Source organism: Protopterus annectens, chromosome 11.part0 (assembly GCF_019279795.1).
Source record: "Protopterus annectens isolate FY-2018-M chromosome 11.part0, PAN1.0, whole genome shotgun sequence".
Classification (NCBI taxonomy): Eukaryota; Metazoa; Chordata; order Ceratodontiformes; family Protopteridae; genus Protopterus; species Protopterus annectens.
The window spans coordinates 923,854,179-923,881,893 of NC_056745.1; the positions used below are offsets into that span (position 1 = coordinate 923,854,179).

Here is a 27,715-nt window from a genome sequence, read left to right on the forward strand (position 1 = left end):
GTTGACAGTCACTGAAGCAAGAGTTTTCTTTTAAAGGACAAGCACTTTAAGAAGGGGCTGAGGACATTGGCTGAAAGGGAGGCAGTGTTTTTCCAACAACAAAAACAAAAACAGCCTAAAACAGCCATGGGGCAGATGTATAATGGGACACTACAAGGGTTTTATTACCAGTTACTATGAATCCTTGTACCCCCCCCCCCATCTGCAAATATTTGCAATATGCGCACTCTTATTGCTGCTTTCACTGTATATGGAATTTGCTGCTGTCCTTATTAATTGGGGAAATGTCTAACCAATCTCCCTACAATTTTGTCCCTTTTTCTCCAGCATACAACCCACAATTACACTTTTACACCGTGAGAACTGTAGCCAGCCTGTAGTGCATTTTCTATCCTTTCAGCGTCACAGCTCTACACAGCTCTCAAACTGTTGCTTTCACAATGATTTTTCTGTGAACTATACCAAGTTGCTTCAAATATTCAGTGTATTTTCTCTTTCGCTCTTCACGAGTACGAGCACATAAGTGTTAGTGTGTTACAAGTACACACGTTTTAGTCTACTACTGACAATGTACTGGTTCACTACACGTGTTAATGTATTAGCATGTCAAGTCTGTAGGTTTCAATTTTATTGGCAATTTACTAGTTCAGTGTAACAAGTTTATTCTGCGTGGAATTAAAATATCACAAGCCTGTGCATTTGTGCAGTGTCAATCAACAGCCAATGCATGTGTGATGTCATCAGCAAATTGGTGTGCCTGTCAGTCATGAATTTGTTGCATACGGCATTACACCCATTTCACATACATGTCACTCATGCTAGCCACACCAACAGCTGTGCAATAACATCTAAGGGAGAACAATGACTGGCAATAACCAACAGCAATACACAAATCCAGCCACTTTCGATCCATACAGTCAGTGCTTTTACACAAATTTGCTTTAAGCTTTTCAGATGCTGCTGCTAGGGTTGCGGCCAAAACCAGACTGGAAAAAAACAAACAGATAGATGGCAGCCATAGCTGTGACTAAAACTGCTGCACTTCTACAAAACTTCAAGCCATGAACTTGACCGTAAAATACAAGACAGGGGAACACTGCTGACTTTTTGTTTTCAGCAACGCCATAATGAACGTTGCTGAATAATTCAAATTTCAAAATTTAGTCTGTATTTTATGCTATTTTTATTTATTACCAATTTACTTTAAAAAAAATCTAGTAATATTGGTCTTATAGCACTGAAGGCTACCGATTGTATGTATTTTAATAGGTTTATAGCTGAAAGTAATACTTGCGATCGAGTTGCGGTAGTGAACATCGCCGTTATTTTCTAATCATTTCTTCTTACTACTGTCCTTATACTACTGCGTGCATTGTTAATTTTGTGACGTCATGTATTTTAAGTACTTATGTGTCATTTTAAATACTTGTTAAGTGATACCATACTGACTTCTGCAGAACAGTTAATGAATATTGATGACACTAGTGGAGCCTACAGAAGATCCATATGAATATTCATTAAGTATTCAGACATGTCATCGAATGGGATGTGGTGGCCTGGGTTTGCTACTGCGCATAGATGGAGCTAGAAACAATTCACAATAACCTTCATCAACGTTACCCATAACAGCCCAGTTATCACTGTAGATGAACAATTTCATCTAATCTCTGGTATCCACAGGGAATTTACAGGCATCACATATATCATGGGACACACACTCCCAACCCCCCCCCCCCCCACCAACAGACAACCAAGCTCAGCCTGGTCATTTCTCTCTCGCTCTCTCTCTAGCCAACTCTACTGTGGAAATAGAGGCAACAAAAAGTATTTTTTAAAAGCACCCTTTAATAAGGTAGCTGCAAAATGCTGCATAGAAACCGACTGGTCACATTTATTATTTTTTTGTAAAAGCTGTGAGTTCATTTAGGTAGACATATCCCCCCTTCCACAATGACTCATGGTCTCAGACAGGGGTGCAAGTTCCTTGCCACTGAACCTAGATTACCCAATCACACAATTCAGTGCCAACCTGCAGCAACAGGCCATACGATATGGATTTTTAATGAAGACTTCGGATCTGAAATTCGAATTATCTCAGGAGTCAGCAGACTGACACGTGGGAACTGCTTTTGCTTCGGGCACCACGTGGCAAGAAAGACTGAAGAAAATGTCGTCGGCTGCATCTTTTATACCCCTGGCGCACTGATGTCAGGGACGAGGCGACAGCAACCGATGCTGGACCTAGACTTTGGAACTCGGACTGACTGCAGGTAGCCTGCCAGCAGGATAACCAAATTGTAATGACTGCAACAGTGAAACACGATGAACATCAGGCCATACGATATGGCTTTAAAGAAACGTCAGAACAAAACTACAGGATCAGATGGAAATGGAAAGAATTATTAGTTCAACTGATTATTTTTATTACTCTGACAATATAAGGATCAGACTAAAAGGAATAGAAAGCATTCTGTGATGGGAAAGTGTTGACATTTGTAGACATCTGCCCCCTGAAAAAAAGACCTACCTGAAGTACTGACTGTAGCCCAGCAATTCTTGTGGCATCTTTGTGTTAGAGCCCTGCAACACTACACCCATCCAAGTAATTGTTATTCACTTCCTATAGCTTTATCGCTTGGGCCCAAGGGCAGAAACATCTGGCTCAGCACTAACATTTAGCAGGTTCCACAATGCACTACTGACGCTACTCTGCTAACATCAGACACCCTAATCTTACATATCATGTTACAGAAAGCATTCTTTGTATCAGCAAACTAAACAATTACAGCAGTTCCCATGTACCAACAGTTGCATAATGCTGAAAAAAATGAAAGCATTATCAACTGCTTTCAGCTGGTGAAGGGGAAACAGGGTCTGTAGAACCATGGAACATGTAAAGTTTTCTTCAGAGGCATTTTGTGTTCAGAGACTCTCCTCATATATCTATTTTACTTTATTCACAAACAGCTCTGACTATTTTTTTTTTCTTTTGACACTGTGGGCAGCTAAGCAACTTTATCAGGCCTTCCACAAGACAATACAATCAAATCACTACGGGATTTTGCTGAGCTGATTAACTGGCTCTTTGTTAATCACCTTAACATAGACACACAGAAGATGACTGATAAGAACTGCATAGAATGCTTAATCTAAAAGCTTATTAACTCACACAAGTCCAACTCCTAACTGTTGCCTTAAATCTGCCTCAAGCATTTATGAATAAATTCATGTTTTTGACACACAAGACCATATGCAATCAGGATGGGCAGATTGACCACAGGATTATTACTTACTGTCACTCTTATGTGCTGACCAGACACTTCAGTGGCAACAACACCTTCAGGACACACACAATCTCAATGCAGTAGCTAACTTCACTTTCAATGGCTGCTACACGTACTTTCACAGTTGCTAAATTTGCTTGCAATCGGTCCCTGTATCCGTACAGTCTCCTCATTTTTTCCATGTTTAGCAAATTTCAAATCTGTTCAGGCACATAAAAAAGCAACCTTAACTTTCAACACTGAGCAGCTTCTACAAGCTCTTGGATCAGATATGCTCTACCCGCGAGTGTCAGGTGCTAAATCTTCCAAGCGATACATACTTCCTTGGTGACAAGAACAGTTTGCAATCAGCAATGTAAATCCAATGCAACAATGCAAAAATAGAAACAGATTTTTAAGAACTACCGATCCCTTAATGCAATGGTTTATGCAACTTTTACTGGTCTCAGCTACCCGATTTTATCTGAGAAATACTTAAGCAGAGTGGACGGATTTGCATCCAGTGGACTTAAATGTGAGTGAGCAGCTGTTCCAGTCTCAAGAGTGTGTGTGTGTGTGTGTGTGTGTGTGTGTGTGTGTGTGTGTGTGTGTGTGTGTGTGTGTGTGTGTGTGTGTGTGTGTGTGTGTGTCCAGTAATTATTTATTTCAGTTTGCTATGTGGGTGAAAGGATTGGTTGACAGACCCTTTTTAGCCACAACCCAGGCACCATAGTGCAAGATACAGACAGACAATTATACACAGATCAAAGAGTTCACAGTTGTGCATATTATAGTATCAAAGTACAGACATTACATTTGTATTTTTTGAAGAATTGAAAATGCAAGTGATATTATTTACAGTATGTACAATTAAAGAAGACGTTCAACTAGTGATAATTTGTTAAAATAATATGCTTACAAGAAGAATGTGCATACAGTGTGAGCTGCAAGGACAAGTCACCTCCAGGGAAGCAAGAGTATTTGGTGTCCCCAAGCACATCTTTTAGTTTGCTTCTAAACAACTTAACTGTCTTCTCTCCGTTCACTTCTGCAGATAACCAATTCCAAACAGTTGGGCTTTACCTACAGGTAGCTCTTTCTCCTGTGGAGGTTTTAAAAAGTACAGTTGTGTACACATACCATAAATGTAGATGTTTGAGTGTATTCACTGTTGCAGTCATCACACTTGGGTTATCCGCCTGCAGTAGCCCTCAGTCGGCCCGAATACCAGATTCGTGGGATTTCCGCGTCGGATGCTGTCACTTATTTCAGGATGTCAGGTCGTCAGGGGTATAAAACATGCAGCCGACGCCATTACATCAGTTTTTCTTTCCGCAGATGTCAGATGCCCCCACAATGGGAAGCAATTATATGTTATGATACCCCTCCATCAAAAAGCAAATACACCAGAAAGCTTAAATACACCAAAGAAGGAAAAGTAGAGCCAAGAGAAGTCAGGGGGCTGGAGGGAGGGTAACCAGGACTGCAACAGTGAATACACTCGAACATCTACATTTATGGTAGGCGCACACAACTGTACTATGTTCTTCGTGTTTCACTGTTGCAGTCATCACATTTGGGTAGATTCCCAAAGCTAAGGAAGGGAGGAGGAAGTTATAGAGCATTAGGACCAGCTATTAAGCCCTGCAAGACTGCAGTGACAAAACCAGCTCTGGATTTAGAAAAAATAGGCATGTGGTAATGCTTGGTGAAGGTATGTACAGAGCTCCAGGTAGCAGCTTCTAGGATGTCCCTGGTAGGGACTCCACTGAGAAAGGCTGCAGAGGTAGATGCAGCCCTGGTGGAATGTGATCTTATCCCCTGTGGGGTAGGTTTTCCATGGTGCTTATAGCAGAAATGAATGCAATGGGCTATCCATTTAGAAATGGTTTGATTTGAAATGGCCTTCCCCTCTGTCCCTGCAGCAAAGCCAACTAGCAGCTGTTCAGATTTTCTGAGAGGCTTAGTCCTGTCTAAATAAAATCTAAGTTGTCCGTGCACGTATTCGTTCTCCTTTGTTTTGTGGATTCGGGAAAAAGGTAGGCAAATGAATGGACTGATTAAGGGCCACACTGGATACAACCTTGGGCATAAAGGAAGGATTGGTCCTGAGGGAAACCCTGTCTGCATGGAAGATAATGAAGGGCTCCACTGCCATGAGGGCCTGTAACTCAGACACTCTTCTTGCTGAAGTGATAGCTAGAAGGAAGGCTGTTTTCCAAGAAAGGAATTTCAACTCTGCAGTTGCAGCTGGCTCAAAAAGGAGAGAGAGTGAGCTTTTCCAATACACAGTTAAGGTCCCAGGCTGGAGTAGGGGCTCTCCTGGGTGGTCTTAAATTTTTGGCCCCTCTGAGGAATTGCTTTAGCAGGGGGGTGAGAGAAGAGGTTCAGTATTATAATGTGCTGAAATGGGAGAGGCATTAATTTTAATTAACGAGAAGGATAGGCCCTTGTGGAGCATTTCTGTTAAGTACTGAAGTATATGAGGTAAGCTGGGCACCGTTGTGCCCATCCCCTGAGTCTGGCTCCAGGAACAGTATCTTTCCCACTTTTCAGCATAGGATTTTCTAGTACTAGGCCTCCTTGCCTGCAGAATAACATCTAGCACCTGCTTACTGAGGAATGCTATTGGAGAGCTCAAGGAATTAGCCAGGCTGCAAGGTTCGTGGTTTGATGCGGAGGGTGCAGAATCTGGCCCACCTGCTGGGACAGCAGGAAAGGGATCTGAGGCAGATGTCATGGTTTCAGCAGTGTCATACTGCACAAGATGGAGGTACCATTGTTGGCTTGGCCAGTCTGGTGCAATCAGTACTGTCCCTGGCTTGTCCTGTTTGATCTTTAGCGGAACCTTCGAGAGGAGAGGCAGAGGCGAAAGGCATAAACAGAGAGGCTTTCCCAGGTAAAGGACAGGGCATCCACTTTCCAAGCTTGACTGTGGGAAGTCCTTGTGCAGAATTTGTCCACTTGGTAGTTCTGAGGGGAGGCAAACAGGTCTATCTCTGGAGTCCACATTTGTTCAAGAGGTTGAATATTTTTGGTTCCAGTTTCCATTCGCGTGGGTCCATGAGATTTCTGCTTAGGTCGTCTGCCAGGGAATTTAGCTTGCCTGGCAGGAATTGAGCCTGTAGGTGCACTTGGTATCTCAAGGCTGTGTTCCACAGAGCCATGGCTAGTCTACAGAGAGGGTACGAGTGGGTTCCCTCCCGTTTGTTCAGGTACCACATAACTGTGGTGTTGTCTGTCTTTACCAATAATTGTCCTGGAAGAATGTGGTCTTTGAAGGCTGTCAGGGAATTCTGCACAGCTAACATTTCTTTTTGGTCGATATGCAGGTGCATCTGTCTCGGGTTCCATTTGTCCTGAATGCACTACCCTGCCAAGTGAGCCCCCTATGCACAGTCTGATGCGTCTGTTAGGGTTTGGGTGGCAGGGGGTAGAGTGAAAGGGAGCCCCTTGTGGTAGCAGGCCTCTGCCCACCAAAGGAACTCTTGTCTTGATACAAGGAATGATAGGAATCATTGCTTCTAGATCCTGAGAATGTTGACACCATAGGCCTTTTAGATACCATTGTAGTTTCCTTATAGGCAGTCTTACATATGGAATTAGTAGACTGCAAGAGGCCATGAACCCCAGGGCTTGCAGAATTTTCCTTGCAGATAGCTGGGTCTTTGTGGCCAGTAGTTTGAAGTAGGTTGTCAAATAAACTTGTTTCTCTGGAGTGAGGAAAGCCATCTGGGAAGTTGTGCTCAAGCTTGCTCCCAGGAATACAATCTTTTGGCAGGGTACTAGGTGAGATTTATTTTCGTTTATGGTGTACCCCAGTGAGGTTAGAAGATTATTTACAAATGCCAGATGTTTTAAAAGCAAGTCCTGGCTTTCTGCCTGAGTCAGACAATCGTTCAAGTATGGGTATATCTGAATATTTCTCTGCCTGCAAAATGCAATGGATGGAGCTAGACACTTTGGCTTATCTACTGCGCCCAGGGTATTCACAAAGGGAAGTGCAAAGAACTGATAGTGCATGGAGCATGCCCTGAAGCGTAGATATTTCCTGCAAGATTCCCTTATTGGAATGTGCAGGTAAGCTTCCGTTAAGTCTAAGGTTGCCAACCAGGCATCCTTGCCTAGCATAGGAAGCAGCTGTTGGAAGTGCTAGCATTTTGAAATTTGGAATTACCAAAAAGGTGTTTAGAATAGAGAGGTCCAGGATAGGATGCCAGAGCTGTCTTTTGTGTGTACCAGGAAAAGTTCTGAATAAAGACCTTGTCCCCTTTCTTCTGCTGGGACAGGCTGAGTAGCCCTGATACTTAGAAGAGAGAACCTGCTGCTGCGCCTCTGCCTACTGATTTGGGGGTAGGTCCGGCCAACCTTTTGGGGTTGGTAGGGTGTGGAAGTAGAATCTGTATCCTTGGGAAACTATTCAAAACCCATTTGTCTTTGGTAACTAGTTTCCAGTTTTTTGCATGCAGGGCGAGCTTTCCTCCTAAGGGAGCAGGCAGTTGAGCATGGCTTGGAAGAGTTAAGGTTAAGTCATTGTGCCATTTTTCCATATGGGGGTGACTTACTGCTCCCTGCTTTGGAAGTGGGAGCCCCCCACTGCTTAGGCCTGTGTGTAGCCCCAGACTGTAACCTAGTAGGTCTGCTGTTCCTGTGTTTGGACTGAGAGGGCCTGGAAGAGACTGAAAAGGACCAATTCTTTGAAGGCCAATGCCTACTAAATCTGGGAGGCTGTACTTGCAGGAATTCTTTAACAGTCTGCATAGATTTAGCTTTTTCCTCCATCTTTTTGAGGACTTATTCTGCTTTGTTGCCAAACAGGCGGTCCTGATTCAAGGGAGCATCCAGTAATTCAGCTTTAACATGATCTGGCAAGTTTTGCTCCTTAAGCCAAGCATGCCTTCTAAGTATACACCTAGTGACAGCAGCCCTGCAAAATGCTTCTAGAGAGTCAAAACCACATTGCAAAGTATGTTTACCAACTTGTTCTGCAGAATGCATTAATCCTGTAATTCTTTGTGTTCAGCAGTCAGGAATCAACATCATTTTCTGTCTAAGTAATCCCATAATATGCTGCTGGTACTTTAGCAGATGTGTATACCTTCTTACCCAATCTGTCAATGGCTCTAGAATCTCTATCAGAAGGGGTAGGATTTTTGGCACAGTAATCTTAATGCCCTGTCGTCCTTGTGAAATGGTCTCTAGATCCGTAGCAGTAGGATTCTTGAAGAGGAACTTGTGAGAGTCAGGTACTCTGTAATACCGGTCAGGTTTACTGGGAGCTGGAGGTAAGGTGTCTGGGGAAAGGCTGGATTCAAGGAAAGCATCATCTACAATGTCCAGAACAGGAGGGATAGTTAAAGGCCTATGTTGAGGAAGGAGTAAGAATTCCCTAAGCCTCTTTTTGGAGTCAGAGTAATCCTGGCTTTCCCAGTGGAAATGCTCCCTAAGAGTGTGCAAGGTTTCACCACAAGAAAAATCTTCTGGAGGAGAAGCACAGGGAATGGAATCCTCTGCGTCAGAATCCTTATAAGGAAGAAAAGGGCAAATCTTGGTAATCAGAAAAAACAGAAATATCAGATTCCTGATCAGAAGGAAAATCAGTTTTAGGTCTCAGAGGGGGAAGGCTGGCTTCCCCTAATTAAGGTAATAAGGTCTTCAGCTATTCTAAGCATTTGTTTTTTAGGCATATGGGCCTGACCATGCAGTTTGAACGTCTGTTTTCTAGGCATGCTGTGAGTTTTAGGCCTGGATGAAGAAGATGGCGTTGGTTTAACATGCAAGTCTGTAGGCCTGAATACTCCCTCATAAGCCGGTGCCTGCACAAAGGTTCCAGACCCATCCAAGGTACAGACATCCAGAGGTTCCATAGTCAAAGAAGCATCTCGCTACATACCGGACTCCGAATGGGTCTCAGTAGAGGCCTGCGAATCTGAAGTAGTGGGTATCAGGGGCTGCGAAAGCACCCGAGTACCGGCGGACTGGCGATTAGCTTAATGGAAGCGTCATTGGCAGTTTTGGACCCATGCGGTCTCTGTCTTTATCCTTACGTTTTTTTGGAATATTGGTAGTTGAATGGCTTACTGAAGCCATTTCTGGATAGTTATACGAGTACAAAATAATTTGCTGCAAATATAGCCAGACGACTAATAGTTTGGGGGTTGAATAAGGCACAAAACAGACAGCGAGAGATGTCGTAGTCTGGGCCTAAGCAAGGAATGCAGTACGAATGAAAATCTTTATGAGGTATTTGCATTCCACAGGTAATACAATTGTTAACTTTTACTGACATCGGTAAAAAGCAAGAAAAAGGATCCCAATGGGGTAATTAGCTTTTTTGAAGACTTCGGTTCTGAAACTCGAAAATAAAAATTTCAGGAGTCAGCCGACTGGCACTTGCGAACTGCTTCTGCTTTGGGCAACGTGCGGCAAGAAAGACTGATGTAATGGCATCGGCTGCATGTTTTATACACCTGACGACCTGACGTCATGGAAGAAGAGACAGCATCTGACGCAGGAATCCAAGACTCTGGTATTCAGGCCGGCTGAGGGCTACCTCCAGGCAAATAACCCAAATGTGATGACTGCAACAGTGAAACACGAAGAACATCTAGCCTGATCTGCAAAGCTATGGAATGGATTATCATAGACCTCATTAACAAGGACACTGGCAACCTCCAAACACTCGATCCCACACAGTTTGGCTTTGACAAGGGGAGGTCATGTCTGTTAAATTTGGTCGACTTATTTGACTCAGTCACCAAAGCCATGGATGAGGAAAAGACTGTGCGCACTGCCTACCTTGACCTGGCCAAAGCCTTCGACACTATTCCCCACTCAGGCATAATAGATAAACTCTCTCAACTAGGCATCAATCCGTATGTTACCAGATGGGTAGTAAACTGGCTCACTGACAGAACCCACCTAGTCAAAATAGGGGAAGCTATTTCAAGCAGTAGAACTGTAACGAACGGCATACCTGAGGGTTCGGTCTTGGGGCCTCTGTTATTTGGGATTTACTTTTTTGAAGTGTAGGCCAAAACCAGTGGGCTATGGCTCCCAAGTCTGCAAATGACTGCAAGCTGAGCACTGCCATAAACTCCCCTAGTGATGTGGACATCTTCCAAAAGGGTCTCATCCAAACAAATGACTGGTGCCAGAAACATGGCCTCAAGCCGAATACCAAAACATGCATCATCATCCCCTTTGGGGAGAGTGACGTCCCCACAAATTATCACATTAATAACAATGTCCTAAGCACGCAATCAGTTGTGAGGGATTTGGGCATCCAGGTTGATAGCAACCTGACTTTTGAACACCATGTTGCTTCCGTTGTACGGAAAGCTTTCTACGTGGCCCACCTCATAAGTAATAGTATCTCATTCAGGGACAAGGAGGTCATAACATCCCTGCATTCTTCCCTTAAAAGGGCCCATTAATGAGTACAATGCCCCTTTCAGCATGTACCTCACAAAACACATGCAGCAGCTGGAGAGACCACAGAGGTTCCTCACCAAAATAATCCAGGGTCTCAAACATCTACCATACACAGATAGGGGGTTTTAACCTATCCCTCTACTCAGTTTCATACAGACTCCTCAGAAATGACCTCTGTCCGGCATACAAAGTGATCTCGGACCCACCTTGATGGGACTGCTACATATCCACAAGTCAAGCTCCACTTGAGTAACCCGTACACGCAACCTCAACCTGGTCTGTGACATCAATAAAAAATGCTGGAGGGACAGATTTGTACCCCAGAGACTCCTTCCCCAAGTCAAGCAGAGTACCTCTTTACCCCTTTTTAAGCGCAATCTGGACAACTGGATGGGAAAGAGAAAATACAAACGTGTGTCCCCGCTGGACAGGGGCATTGGGTGCTGATTTGGCTAAACTCTTGGCTAGGCTTATAAGGTCCTCAGGGTCATTAGCCTAGTAACTTCCTATGATCCTATGTTGTAGTCCTCTTGCCAACATACACATACATACATCCCTAAACTGAACAGAGTAGTCAACCTGCAGGACAAACACTTGCACAACCAACAGAAATAAGACCAGTTCACTAGTAGCAATCTGAAACGAACAGTCTGTAAAACAAACAGTATTCTTACCTCTATGTGATAAAGGTAAAAACAGTCACTGAAGGCTTTGGGCACAAGGGACAACACACCATTTCACTAAACTGCTACTGGGTCTTCACCAATGTGATACAGCCAGGATCACTAGTGGCCCGAGCAGCTGTGACAAAGGACACCTGCCTTTTACAAGAGAAAAGGGGGGGGGGTTAACATAACAGACAGTGATGAACAATTACCCTCTATTTACAGGACTGTTGTAGGGTACTTGATTTCTGGATTTTAAGGGTTTCAGTTGCCACCACATCGGCTAGTGTCACAAACAAAATAAAAAAAGCAGGACAGAACAATATATTCTCGCAGTAATACTGGCCACAAATAAAAAAAATACATATAGAAGAAATGACAAAAATAAGTAAAGAATGAAAGACACTATGGTAGAGAGAGTAAAACTGTAGGTCACTTGTGACCAGGTGAATTCAAGCTATGACAGGACTGGACTACTGCAAGGACACTTTAAATGTAGCCAGGTTCTCTCTTACTAGAAGCCTGTAAAACCCTGTTTACAAAATGTATAAAAGATCAGGAAAACAATCTAAAATTAAACAATCACTGTTGACACCAAACTGTGACACCCCCTTCCCTTGCACTCACATGAAATTCAATTTGTTTCGTCCATCTGTTTGATACAGAGCTACATTTGGAGCGAAACAGACGGCACCAGAGGACAATCTTGGATGTAGGATAGTACAGTTGTGTACCTACCATAAATGTAGATGTTCGAGTGTATTCACCGTTGCAGTCATTACAATTGGGATATCCTGCTGGCAGGCTACCCGCAGTCGGCCCGAGTTCCAAAGTCTAGGTCTGGTGTGGGTTGCTGTTGCCTCCTCCCCGACGTCAGTGCACCAGGGGTATAAAAGATGCAGCCTACTCCATTTTCTTCAGTTTTTCTTGCCCCAGATGTCAGCTGCCCCTAAAATGGTAGGCTAAATTATGCCAATAAGCATGTATGCACAAAAAAACAACTTTTCCTTCATCTACAAGCAAATACACCACCTAGGTTGTATAGACTAGAGAAGTACAGATAAGTCCCAGCAAAGGAAAAGGGGGATGGTGGGAGGGTAACCTGGAGTGCAACAGTGAACACACACTAACATCTACATTTATGGTAGGTACACAACTGTACTATGTTCATCGTGTTTCACTGTTGCAGTCATTACAATTGGGTTGAATCCCAAAGCTAAGGTTGGGAGGCTGGCTAAATAGGATTAGGAGAGGCTATCAGGCCCTGCAGAACTGCAGTGGCAAAGCCTGCCCTGGATTTAGAGTAGAGAGGTAAGTGGTAGTGCTTTGTAAAAGTGCAGCCTCTAAAACGTCTTTGGTTGGGACTCCTCTGAGGAAGGCTGCTGCTCTGGTTGAATGTGGCCTAATGCCCTTAGGCACTGATTTGCCATGCTGTGAATAGCAGAAACAAATGCAGTGGCCTATCCACTTTGAAAAAGTCTGCTTTGTGAAAGGCTTTCCTTGTGATCCTGCAGCATATGCCACTAGAAGTTGTTCAGTCTTTCTGAAAGTGTTGGTTCTGTCCAAGCAGAAGCATGGCTGCCTGTGAATGTCCAAAGAATGCAGAAGTCTCTAACCCTTATTTTGTGGATATGGATACAAGGTAGACAAATTAATTGTTTGGTTAAGGGCCACACTGGACACTACCTTAGGCATAAATGTAGGGTTTGTCCTCAGAGAAACCCTGTCAGGATGGAAAATGATAAAGGGTTCCACAGCCATGAGTGCCTGTAACTCTGAGACTCATCTAGCGGAGGTTATTGCTAGGAGCAGAGCCGTTTTCCAGGATAAGAATTTTATATCAGCTGCAGAGGCTGGCTCAAACGGAGGCAGTGTGAGTTTTTCCAAGACATAGTTGAGGTCCCATGCAGGTATTGGTGCTCTCCTTGGAGGTCTTATGTTTTTGGCCCCTCTGAGGTACTGCTCTATACTTCATGATTTAAGTGTACGCACAGTGCAAAAGATATCTGCTAAACCCAAAATAAAAAGGAAATTAATTTATTCAAAAATAATCAACAGCAGTGATTTGTCTGACAATAAATCACCTGAAACAAATGCACGGGATCAACTGCACAAAAAAGGACAGATGGACACACCAGCTAAGCAATACTCCCAGATGGACACACCAGCTAAGCAATACTCCCAGAGTTTCTTACAGCCAACATACTTTCTGTAGGTGATCAGTAGTTCAATAAAATAAATCACACAGCGCATTCTAAACCATAACTGCAAGGCTCTCACAGGTAAGCAGGTTCAAATCCAAGCCGTCAACTTCAAGTCATAAAAACAGTGGGGTCTTGCCTGTCAAGAAGGAAAGTAGCTTGACAAAGAAGTAACAGTTTAAGTTAGCATATGGCAACACTCATCATGTAAGTTTACTTGTAGTAATAAAATGGAGCAGGGAGAATGACAGAGCAAAAGGCTGTAGTGCATTATCACAGTGAAAAAGTACAAATGCCTGCAATTATTTTACAGCAATTCGTATGTACACATTTCTGATTACATTATGGGAAAGCACAAAGCAAAACGTACTCTCAGGGTGTGCACCAAAATCATAAGAAGGTAACATACTTCTTCAGGGTCACAGTGTAAAACATAACTGTGGCCGAACCTGAAGCCATGACCGTCATACATCACCTAAATTCGGGATCAGCCTGTTTGAAAAATTCACTCAGAATTCTACAGAAGAGCTCCTCGTTACCGTTCCTAAATCGCTGGACAAAAATAGTTTCTTGCATATAATTTACGAGTGGAAAATGAGAGACAGGCCCCAGCTTGGATGACCACACAGCAGTCGCTAAAGCAACAGAGCAGCGCCAAACTGCAGGTTTTCCACAACAAGTTCCATTGGAGAATAACGATCCTTTATCCTCCAGCACCTCCAAACTCAAATAAGCATGTTATTATGTAAAGTCATAACAATGACTTTACAGAACTGCACTCTTGCCTTTACATTACTTTACATTCACTACAGCTTACACAGAAGATAAAACTGCCCCCTTAGCAGTTGACAGTGTTGTGAGCTAAACTGACAACTTTTCTTTCCCTTCCAACAACAGTGCAGTGTCAAAACCTAGCTTAAGAAAGACTCTCCACCTAGAAACAGGAACCAAACCATCAAATCAGTATGTTCCACATGACTATATCAATGCTGACCTCAAAACATTGACAAGGCAAGCACACAGCAGTATCAGAGAACAAGATGGCATTGTAACAATTTGGGACATGCAAAGCTTGGAACAAACTGCCATTAATCTTTGCACGAACAAGCAGCTCCAGTAACTGCCTAAGACAATAGGACTCAAGACTGGGTGAGTATGTAACGCTGGGATGGTCCTCAGAAGTGACTACAAGAAAATGAAGTCAGAGAGTAAAATCGGGAGAAGAACAAGGAGGACGAAACAAACACTGCTGGGAAAAAAGTCGACTTTTGGAGTCTATCAGGATTTCATGGCTGAACTGCAGCATCTCAAATACCAAGAGAGATGTAAAAACAGACTTGTACCGAAGTAAGAGACGAAGAATGTCCACTTGTAAAGAAGCATTCCAACAGCCACTTCCACCTGTTACCACTTTGGTATCATGTCCTAGTTACATGACCAAAAGACATGCAGAACTAATTCACAGACTCTGGGAATTTACATGCCACAGAGTGTGCAAGCACTGTGGACAGATACATGGATATGTGGAAAAAGGCACAAACACGTCTGCCCTAGAAAGAAGCAGCACTTCTTCTCCGAAGCCAAAGTGAGTGCGGTCACTTAACTTCATAACAACAAAGTTACAGATCTCAGTGAGTGCTGTTACAAAGTTACAGATCTCAGTGAGTGCTGTTACTTAACCTCATAACAACAAAGTTACAGATCTCAGTGAGTGCTGTTACAAAGTTACAGATCTCAGTGAGTGCTGTTACTTAACCTCATAACAACAAAGTTACAGATCTCAGAGAGTGCTGTTACTTAACTTCATAACAACAAAGTTACAGATCTCAGTGAGTGCTGTTACAAAGTTACAGATCTCAGTGAGTGCTGTTACTTAACTTCATAACAAAGTTACAGATCTCAGTGAGTGCTGTTACTTAACTTCATAACAAAGTTACAGATCTCAGTGAGTGCTGTTACTTAAAATTCATAAACAAGGTTACAGATCTCTACTTGTACCTTTCAATTATTTTTATTTTACATCCACTTTGGGTCACTTGAAATGCAATTGCTTGTTTCCCAGTTTGACAGCAAAGGATCAGAAACCAAACACTACAAATGTCACTAAACAGTGCAATACAATATCAAAAATGCTACTAAAATGACAGTTACACAGGTCAGGCATCAGTTAACTTGCAGCTAAAGCAAAGTGCAACAAGCAGAAAGGTTTATGGTTCAATTCACAGAAAATGTGACATAACCTATCTGAAAACCAAATTTGGGGGGGGGGGGGTTATTATATAGCATGTACATTCCCCTTTTAAAACATCTGAACAATAGCAACCCACATGAATTTCTGCTTCCTTTCACCATAATGCAGTCTTCTACTAACCAGTACATTATTAATCTATATAAATCACTTTTACAGAAAAATGACAGCAGCACTTGCAGCCAACAGCCAACCTTCACAGCACCCACAGGGGCGTTCTGCAGTGTTCGAATGGCATACAGTACAGGAACTACAGCACAGACTGTCAGAATACGTACAGTGCAACTCCCTACTGCAGCACCACACAGCTTATACTGTGGTACTCCTAATGGCACCAGCGTCAGTGTGTGTGTGTACGTATGACTGACATATGTGGTTGGTGTATAACATTAAGCAGCGACGTGTGTCTGAAGTTACACGCCACAGCAACATCAAGTGTAGCCAAATATTACTACATCACTGCTACCATCTACACATGGTGTCAAATGCTGTTTTACTGCAGTGTCTACAACACGGCACACTCTTAGGTTGGGGGGCAATGCAGCTTTACAATAAAGGCAATGAGTTACTCCCTCCCTACGACAACTTTTCATCGATTTGAAATTCATGGGTACAGTTTCATTGACTAACATGTCAATCAAGTGGGATGCATTTGAAATAGAGAGGCTACAGAATACTGGTAGCTGAGGAAGTTCTCTTACCACCCATTGCTGTGCCATCTCAGAGTTAGTGTACATATATGTTAGTTGTGGAACAGTGGTTGTAAAAACACCTCAAAGTATACACAGAACAGAGGGCTCTGCGCAATATATAGTGCGCATGGGGTAAGGAAACTGCATAGCTCAAGGTGCACACAGAGGACTGGGATGCTACACAAACCACGGCAATTACAAGGGATACTGCAATCTACACAATGTGTAGGACATTGGGGGGGAGGGTCACACCACCCCACTTTTCTGTGTTACTATTTTATCTGATACAGTACTCATGACATTCTCAGGACGTACCACACAATAGAGGTAATCATTTATAAATAAACTTTCATTTTGCTGAGTGGTGCACTTTTGTGCATGGCCCATAAAACATGAAACAGCAGCAGCCCCAGGCTTGACTATGTGCCTTTTGGGAATTCTGACTGACTGAGCAAACATACAGTAGACTTAGAACTGTCGGTTCTTCTAAAAGAGATACCATAGTAAACAGTACAATGTGTAAGAGGTTAAAGGCTCTGTGTACGCAAAGCTCTTGGGCAGCTGGCTAAACTTGCATCATGAGGCAATCCCAAATTAAGTATTGTTCCCTTTGCACACTCAAGATTCACAATTTACTTTCAGTATTACTTAGATATAGTTCATACCAATTTGAACTGTGGCTACACAGAAAATTTAAAGGTTAAATATATCAAAAAACGGTGCAAATCACAGTTCTAAAAATAAAGTAAAGTACGATTAACTTTTAAATTTTCTTCAACAGTCACGTAAACTGTGTGAAACGTTTCAGTTCAACATGCAGAGCATAATCAGGTCCTCAGCTGAAGAGCATCTGCCATTTACATACAATTTTAGTCATACTCTTGCCAGCATTACTACCCAAAAACAAAACAAAAAAAATTGGGAATTGTCAAGAAATATGTCACTTTTTCAACCTGTGTCCACAGACCATCAACCACCCCCCTTATTCAGCCCAGCCATTACTTGTGGGTAAGAAACAATCATGGGAGGACATCCACCTAGCAGCAATCAGGGTTACCTAGCTGGCCTTCACTCCAGGCCACATGGTCAGTGTGCATGCTCACAGACATGGAGCCCTGCAGTGCTTACTCCTGTTTATGAGATGAAGGCTAAAGCGAACAAGCCCTAGCATGGTCAAGTGTACACTACCAATGTATATGGTGTATGCCATTCCGCAGTGCACAGCAACAAGTGACAGCACTCCAGCTAGCCGGCCAGACTGGCTCCCCCCCACAGGATGGGTGAGGTGGTCACGACGCCGCCTCCCTCACCAGTTCATCCAACTCCTGGGTCATTTGCTGAAGCAGATTCGCCAGTGCACAGACATGGCTTTATTCAAATGCACCATGAAGCCTACAATCAAAGCATTACTGGAACCCTGCTCCTCTCCCCCAGATGAGTGAGGTTGTCACCCCATCCCTCCCTTACTAGCTGCATCAGCAGCTGGGGAATTTGTTCATCCCAATTCACCCGGTGTACAGTCAGGCTTTATATGTCTGCACCACACAGCCCTTTACAGCCTGCAAACAACGCAGCATATGAATCCAACTTCCACTAAAAATAAATAAATAAATAAAGACTGACATGGAGGCTAAAAAGAAGTCTTGGGGACTGTCATATAATACGTATGTACACGTTACATAACATCCGGCACAACTTCAACCACACTCAGCACACTTGCAACAAGACAAACAATAATACAGTACTTTTTTTTTTCACAAACTGCACAAAGAAGAATTTCCACTTCCTACCATAAAGCTCAGCAAAATGCCCAGAATGCACCACTATCCTCAATTCACTGTACTACAGATCGCAACATGTAACCTGGCTGCCTCACAGTTATGCAAACACCGCATTATACCTTACTTATTGGAGGACCCACTATGACTTCTGCTTACCACATTCTTTACAACACTTGGGGGTTGGGGGGGGGCTAATAATGCCTTGATGCAGTTTTCTATTAACATTCTGATTTAAAGAAGCATTTTGCTCTGCTACCTCAATACAAAATTGTCTACACTATGTCTCAGAATTACTATCGAAAGGGTGAGGAAGGAGGAACAATACTGATGTACAGAACCACAAGGATTTCACACCTTGTTAACACAGCATCTAATTGCATACAAATATTACAGTATTTACTACTAATGGTACCCAATACACTGCCTCACCCCAACTACCATAGAGAAAACTGTAATCCATCCTAGCAATCCTTCTGAAGTATTACTATGCCCTGGCAACATCCGCTATGTAAATGAATTAATGCATGCCTTATTTATGTCAATGCAGTAACACAGGGTGTACAGCGCAAACACTCTATGCAGGTGCGGTATAATCTTCACAAAAAGGAGAGGAAATATTTTAAACAACTGTTCTGAGTTAGTAAAATTTTGTGTACTAGTTTCTAAATTACAAATACTTTGAATGGCTGACTACAGAGAAACAGGGCATCCAAATACATTGCTCCATCGAACTTCTAGCTCTAAAACACCACACTGTCTCTACTGGGTCTACACTCTGTCCAGCACAGTATGAAGTAAATATTGCGCTACTTTCAAAAACTGCACACCATAATAATTGATAGTGTAGAGTATACTCACACCGATCCCTACGCACACACGGTGCATGATGAGCAAACTGCATTTTTTAACCCCTACCTGAAAGAAAGGGTGGGATGCCTCGGCTTAACCTCAAACAAAGGAAAAAAACTTTGAAACTACAACTCCCTCCCCACTATGCATACATAACATGCCACGCGCACACTACAAACGTTCTTCCTGTTATGACTCCTAAAGCAGCAGGTCTGAAGATTCTGTCCACAATGAGATACACTTTAAGCAGTTATATTCAGTAAGATCAGGTTTTAATTCCTTATACAAGCACGTTATAAAAAATACATACAGCATCCCCATTTTCATATTTTAGATCCCCTATGAAGAGAAGTATTAATAATAAGTTTCTGATAAAAATGTAAAAAAATGATTAAAGTTATTAAATAGCTCATTCGATAAGAAACCATAACAATAAATCACACACAAACCATAATAAATCACACACTAAACTAAAACTCAACTAACCTGAGGTTTTGTTTAGCTGTAAAAACATTTGATTAAAGCTTTTTAACTGTAAAAACTGTCCATAAAGTAATGATTATTTGCCTAATTTTAAAAAGTTGTGTCCATAGTAAGGCTGAGCTGTGAACATTAAGGTGTTCTGCTTTCTGATAGGGCACAGTCACCACATGCTCCATCACAGATATATATCAGCCCAAACTGCACACCCTAATATCTGCAATTACAGGAATAACTTTTGAAATAAGTAAACAACCTAATCTTGCTAGCTTTCTGTCCCAAAAAGGGGGCCAAATGCTGCAGCTAAGGAAAAACAGAAGAGTTTATCCTTCCGTTACATTCTTGTTAAATTCTTACAGAAAAAAAAACAGATAAAGACATACTGTGTCAGAATATGCATCTAAATTTACAGAAATTGGAATGTAGTTCGCAACCACAAAGTAAAAAAGCAGATCTACAAACAAGGGATAGATATCCACAAATACAACTAAAACTAAAGTTTTGCAACAGGTCCCACAACAGAATGCATCTCTAGTTAAACATACAGGTCCCATATATGTGACGATCTGTTACTAGTGTCAAGGACCACTTCTCCAAAACAGCACTGGGGACAAGGTTCCTTTCGCAGCAGACTACTCAATTTAGCTGTCAATACACTATGTAAGCATTTAATAAAACAGACAAAAAATTCTACTTAAAAAGATGATTAACACTGTAAACAAGAAGCATAAAATCAATACTGGCCACTGCAGCAGGACGGAACAGCAAAACCAGAGACAGGCCCAGGGAACAGTAAGGTGTGACATCTGTCCATTCTGTGCATTCAAATTAAAACTGCATCCCAAATTTCCATGCATTTAACACCAGGGCAACTGAGCTAATCCCATTAATAAGGTACCACCAGCATAAAACAAAACAGTAGCCCCTTTGATTCCCTCCCCACACCCACCCACCGAGAAGTTTTATTAAGTGATTAAGCATTCATAGTACTTACGCACTGCAGTAGGGCTTCTTATCATAGCCTTTGTAGTTTTTCATATTTAAGGTCATTTTGCAGACTTCACAGTTGAAACATTGTTTGTGCCAGTACTGGAAAATGAAAAACAGAAAAAACACCTTTAGTAACCTTGAGATCAATTCTAACTATCATTTAAAGCAGAGAAGCCAGGAGTCGCAAGTGAATAATTCTTTCTTCAGTAAGCAAAACTCTGGGGTATAAAAAAATCAACTAAAAACATGCCATCTACTTCCAGAACTGCGCCCTCCATTTCTGGCTCTGTTTAACAAATGAAAACTACTTACTTACCATAACAACAGATCTGTAGCAGTGGATCGCTACTTACTTACCATAACAACAGATCCATAGCAGTGGATCGCTACATACTTACCATAACAGATCTGTAGCAGTGCATCCATTTTTCATAATTTGAAGCACTAATGCTACAATAATTAGGACCACTCACCACTCCAAAAGTTTTCCAGGCTACCAAGAACCTCCCTGTGTACTTCCATAATGCTCCGTGCCAGCCTGCCTTTTCCAGATCTGATAAAGTCACACTAAGGTACAAAAAAGCAGCCTAAAGATGCCACGGCAGCAGAAGGTGATCTGGGCAGGGTTGTTAAAATGTTTCTTCAATATTTGTACATATAATATAGCATTTTAAGAGTTAGAATGTTTTTCTTTCCTTGTCATTCCTTTATTTACTTGGACCATTTTTAGTAAAAAGCTTCACAAACTTCTTTGTTAAGCCATATCCCAAACAAATTCAATATTTCCTACCTGACATCACCCCAGGGGTAATGCTGGGATGCATTATTCACTAATGTCACAGGGATAAAGGTTACACAATTGACATCAAAAGGGGAAAATTTCTATTTTATAAAAAAAGAATAAAAAAAAAAACAGAGGCAGAGAAAAAATAAATGAATGGAAAGAAAATGAACTGTGGCACTTCATTCACTGCATGTTGTAATGCAGAAGGCAAGAACAAACAGTGTAAAATGACTAAAGAGGAGTGGCCACTCCTGCAACTAAACTGTTAGAGGCAGGATACCCCTGATAACAGTGGCCCAAAGGAGGACAACAGCTTGACCTACAAACCAAATACAATGTATAATGTTTTGTGAAGGTATTAAGGGATGACCAGACAGCAGTGACACAAATGTCATTTTACAGCAGCATTAGAAAAGAAAGACGTGTACATGGCTCTCGTGGCATGTGCTTTGGAACTTCCAGGCCACTGTTTGTTATGCAAAGCATTGCATTTAACACACTGGGCAATCTGCCTTTTCTAATTCTCCAAATCTTTTGGGTTTCTAATACCATGACATGAATATACCCTATTCTTAAGTCAAAGTATGATTAAAGTTCACGAAATTAGCATCGTCAGCCAAAAGTGCTCTTGGCAGCACATGCAATGTGCCCAGTAATGACTCCTGCAATTCGTACGGGGTTATATGGACTGGTAACATCTAAATATGATTGTAAATTATTTTTTATAAGACCCGTTGGTCCTGCTACTACTGGAACTGTCTGATTATCCTTTTTCCACATTGCTCTCATTTCTGCCTGCAGATCTTGGTATTTTATGACTTTGTCTCTCTCTCTATACAAGACACTGTAGCCACTGGGTGTGGCGACTTCAATGATCAATGCTACTTTTGTCTTTTCTTAGACCACTATATCCGCCCTGTAAGGGAGATCATCTGGCCTACAAATTTATGACGAAAAGAAACAAAGAGTTTGGAATGGTTTCCAAGTGGCATGACCCTATCAAGGCAATACTGTAGCTGCCTGTGAACATCCGATAGGCGGCAGTGAAGATAAAGCCATCAGCTGTAAACTAGCTGCTTTCTGGAATCCAGGGTTAGATTACCCAAGCCTTCATTTGCATACTGTGCAATTCTGGGTAAGTCACAATCAGATGGAGCATTTTCGGACTCTGTGGAGGTAAAATACATAGATCAGTGCTTAATTTCAGTTAAGAAATACAAGCAAATAAACATGTAAACAGAGCAATAAGAACTCCAGGGACAGCATGTTCAGAAAAGGAAACCAAGTAGGATGGTCTGATTCAAATTAGCCGACACTGTCAACCCGGATTTAGTCACAAGCATTATACGATCCTTACGAAATTTTAAATACAGACAATGAACTGATGAGGCAAGTAATTCAGAAATACCCCTGGCACATGTAAGACAGTAAGAGAAGAGTTTCTTCAGGGGCTACTTAAGCTCAGCTCTAGCTGATGGTTTTAAAAGAATGAATGTAAACTTCTCCAAAACTCACTAGCTCACATAATGGTAGCTGAAGCTAAAGGAACCCCTTTAAAAAGGCTTTATGCATCTTCAAAGAAGCCAGGGAAGAGACAGCCTAAGCTTAAACAGGAAAGGAATAAACACAAGCTAAAAAAGGTCCAAAGCAAGAGCAACGGAATCCTAAACTACAAGTGACCTTACAGCGAGAAAACAAGTAATGTCTGTACAAAACACAAAATCCTGGGCACTTACGACAGCAGCAAGGGAAACTGATATTTTAGCCGGAGCATGGCAATGAAGACGTGGAAAAGGAAGCCTGGCAGTGCATACCATGGGATGGGGGAGGATCTTGGCAGTTTTGGGAAGTGTAGAGTTCCGACTGATCCCCACGCCCTGCAGCATTACTCCTAAAGATTACAGGATGGGCCATGTAAGAAATATTCTTTGAAGATATTGTGGTTTGTGTAATGGAACATTTTAAGTGCGACTGTTCCCAAGTGTCTGACATTCAGAAAAGGTATTACAACTATTACAGACAGATTCTCCTAGGGCTTCTGCAGTCCCTTCCAGTTTGGGATGTCCTTTCGGATACTTTCTGTTTAGCTTCTCAGGCCTCCAATTCCAAATTCCTGCCCCTAAAAAAACCTGACTGTCTCTATAAAGTCCATGATGCTCAGAGGCTTTTGTATAAAAGCCCCCCCCCCCAACTATGCTGTTATATCGTTACAAACAAGTTATCTGTGTTATTTTCTTCATCTAAGCTATTACCTTCAGATAAGAACAGATATGCCATGGACAGGTACAGGAAAAAGTATACACTTTGTATGACCAGGTATGATCTAGCTATTCTGTCTAAGCTTGGGGGCATTCTGACTGCTACGCCAGATTCAGAGGCAAAGCCTTCTACTGTTCCCCTTCCGAGTTCTGCTTCTCAGGCCACTCATCATTCTATTAAATGCAGCTGTGATTTTGCCGATACTTCTAGGGCAGCATTGTCAGGATGTGTGATGAGGAGGTTTTCTTGGTTACGTCTACAGTCTCTTCCTGAAAACAAAGGCTGAATTGGTCGAGTGTACTTTAAACAACCAGAATCTTCTTAGCAATGCAGCTGCTGACCATTTTAAGACCCTACAAGACAAGTGTAAAGTTATGCAAGATCTGAAAGAAATCTTTTTATCTCCTGTTCATTTGTTTCAAAGAAAGTATCCCTCTAAGCCTGCTTTTGTCTGTAGACAATCTAGACAGCCTTCTCAAGGAAGGCGAGCCCCAAAGACAGTTCTTCCTGACAAGACTTCTCTGGGTTCCAACAGTCAAAAGCCTTCCTTCCCTGACAAATCTGCTTCTATTTAACATCCAGCCTCTTCTAACTCATGGCCAGATTCCTCTGTCCCTAAGGTTGACTCTGTATTTTCTAGTCTGGCAACAGATAACTATTAAGACTGGTAGAGAAGGGGTGAAGGCTGCCAGCCTAGTCAAATAGAATTTGATACATAATTCTGGCATTTGCAAATATAAATATAAAATACAGGCTTGTTTCTTAAATGAAAGAAAACAGTGTAAAACGTGAACTTCAAGATTGTAGCAACATTGCCATCTGCTGGAAGGAAAACTAAGCCAAGCATTTCAAATGTTCTTTGAAATTAAAATTATGTTTTGTATGTCCTTTGAAGTTAGAATTTGGAGTTGATGAGTCTGGAGTAAGCATCCTGCCTATTGTTTTAAGGCTAAAGTTAGTGACCAGAATTTACATGTGGAATGTCCTTTATTGCTCTAACTGTAAAATAATGTAAATGTAGTTTCTGTGGCCTGGGTACCAGGAAAGTGTAAACAAATTATGTAATGTTTTAGCAGAACTGCAGTTTCAATTTAAACAGGGAGAAAGTACAGTTTTGTACCTACCATAAATGTAGAAGTTTGAGTGTATACATTGCTGCAGTCATTACACTTGGGTTATCATGCCGTCAGGCGGTTCCCCAGTCGGCCTGAGTTCCAAAGTCTTGGTCCGGCGTAGGTTGCTGTCGCCTCCTCCCTGACGTCAGTGCGACAGGGGTATACAAGATGCAGCCGATGCCATTTTCTTTTGCTTGCCCCAGATGTCAGGTTCCCCCAAAAAGGTAGGCAATTCAAATTGCTAATAAAACATACATAAGAAAAGCAATCAACAACCTTCAGTTACCAGCAAATGCTCCCCATAGGTAGTAAAGGGTAGAAGACATAGGTATGTACCAGCAAATAAGAGGGGAAGAAGGGAGGGTAACCTGGACTGCAGCAGTGTATACACTCGAACATCTACATTTATGATAGGTACAAAACTGCACTCTGTTCATCGTGTTACACTGCTGCAGTCATTATACTTGGGTAGAATCCCAAAGCTGAGGTAGGGTGGCTGGTTCTATAAGGCATTAGGGGTGGCTATAAGGCCCTGCAGCACTGCAGTGGCAAAGCCAGCTCTGGATTTAGAATACAGAGACAGATGGTAATGCTTGGTGAAGGTATGTACAGAACTCCAAGTTGCTGCTTCTAAAATTTCCTTGGTAGGTACTCCTCTGAGGTAGGCAGCTGAAGTGGCTGTTGCCCTGGTGGAGTGAGATCTAATGCTGCTAGGTACAGGTTTTCCATGGTGTGTATAGCAGAAACGTATACAGTGACCTATCCATTTTGAAATAGTTTGTTTTGAAATGGCTTTTCCCTGTGGTCCTGCAGCATATGCTACCAATAATTGCTCAGTTTTTCTGAAAGCTTTGGTTTTGTCCAAGTAAAAGCGTAACTGCCTGTGTATATCCAAAGAATGCAGTAGTCTCTCCCCTTTGTTCTGTGGATTTGGATAAAAAGTTGGCAAGTGAATAGTTTGGTTTAGAGCCACACTTGATACCACCTTTGGCATAAAAGTAAGGTTAGTTCTTAAAGACACCCTGTCTTGGTGGAAAACGATGAAAGGTTCCACTGCCATTAGTGCCTGTAATTCTAAAACTCTTCATGCTGATGTTATTGCCAGGAGCAGAGCAGTTTTCCAAGAGATACATTTTAAATCTGCTGTGTTAGCTGGCTCAAAAGAAGGTAAAGTTAATTTTTCCAACACGAAGTTGAGGTCCCAAGTTGGAGTAGGTGCTCTACGGGGCGGTCTTATGTTTTTAGCCCCTCTGAGATACTGTTTTAGCAAGGGATTAGAGAAAATTGGTGGATCCGTGTTGTAATGAGCAGAGATGGCAGAGGCGTGGATCTTGATAGATGAAAAGGAGAGGCCTTTGTCCAGCATCTATTGCAGTATCTGAGGAATGTTTGGGACAAGAGGGTCAAGGCTGTGAGCCTAGTTCCAGGCACAGAATCTCTTCCATTTATCCGAATAGGCTTTCCTGGTACTAGGCCTTCTGGCCTCCAGAATGACATCCATAACAGCTTTCGAGAGAGGCATTGCTTGTTTGACTAAAGAACCTTCCATGCAGCCAGGTTTAAAGTCTTTAGCTGGCTGTGAAGTATCCGATTGTTGTGCTGAGTCAGTAGATGCGGGATGTGAGGCAAAATCCTGGGTGGTCCTTGTGCCAAGTTCTTTAATATTGTGCAACAGTGCTGGTGTGGCCAGTCTGGGGCAATCAGGATCATCTTTGGCTCTTCTTGCCTGGCTTTTAAGAGTACCTTTGGAAGGAGAGGCAGTGGTGGGAAAGCATATACTTGTAGGTTTTTCCAGCTGAATGAGAGGGCATCCACTTTCCATGCTTGTGGATGGCAAGTCCTTGTGCAGAATTTCTGTAGCTGGCAGTTCATTGGGGATGCAAACAGATCTATGTCCAGGCTCCACCATTTTTGTGTTCTCATTCTGAATATTTGTGGATTCATTTCCCATTCGTGGGGATCCATGATGTTTCTGCTTAAGTCATCTGCCAGTGTGTTTTTCTCTCCTGGCAGGAATTGTGCTTGCAGATGAACTTGATAGGTTAGAGCTGTGTTCCACAAGGTAACAGCTTTTCTGCAGAGGGGATAAGAGCGAGTGCCCCCTTGCTTGTTTATGTACCACATAACTGTGGTGTTTGTCTTTAGTAGTAATTGTCCTGGATGCAGAAGGTCCTTGAAAGCTATAAGGGCATTTTGTACAGCTAGCATCTCTTTTTGATTGATGTGAAGATGCCTTTGTTCTGCGGGCCACTTGCCCTGAATACATTTTCCTGCCATGTGTGCTCCCCAGGCATAATCCGATGCATCTGTTGTCAGTGTTTGCCTGGCTGTGGGTTGAGTGAAAGGCTGTCCCTTGTTGAGGTGACAAGCTTGAGCCCACCATCGAAACTCCTGTTGAAGGCAAGGAATTAGTGGTAGAACTGTTTCCAAACTTTGACAGTGTTGAGACCAGGCACTCTTTAGGTACCATTGTAGTTTCCTCATATGCAGTCTGGCATACGGAATTAGTAGTATGCAAGATGCCATGTAACCAAAGGCCTGCAGAATTTTTCTTGCAGGGAGTTGGGTTCTTGTTGCCATCAATTGAAAATATTGAGTCAGTTGTCCTTGCTTGTCTGGCGTGAGATAAGCCATCTGGGACGTTGTATTCAAGCTGACACCCAGGAAGATTATCTCTTGTGAGGGCACTAGTTTTGATTTCTTTTCGTTTACTGTGTACCCTTGGCAACTTAACTTTTTTACAAACGCCAGATGCTTTAGAAGAATGTCCTTGCTCTCTGCTTGAATCAGGCAGTCGTCCAGGTACGGATAAATTTGAATTCCTTTCTGTCTGCAAAATGCAATTACTGGTGCCAGGCACTTTGAGAAGACCCTGGGCACATTAGATAAGCCAAACGGCAGTGCAGAGAATTGGTAGTGCATTGAACCAGCTATGAATCTGAGGTATCTTCTGC

At 42.4% G+C, this 27,715-nt stretch overlaps 1 protein-coding gene across 1 annotated transcript in view; it reads right to left on the reverse strand.

The window, feature by feature from the left end:
- Positions 1-27,715, reverse strand: part of LASP1 (LIM and SH3 protein 1) — a 1,019,750-nt gene that overhangs the window by 938,756 nt on the left and 53,279 nt on the right. Inside the window, exon 2 of the mRNA XM_044088315.1 lies at positions 20,608-20,702. Within this exon, the coding sequence (XP_043944250.1) occupies positions 20,608-20,702 (95 nt within the window). The remainder of the gene's footprint in view (positions 1-20,607; positions 20,703-27,715) is intronic.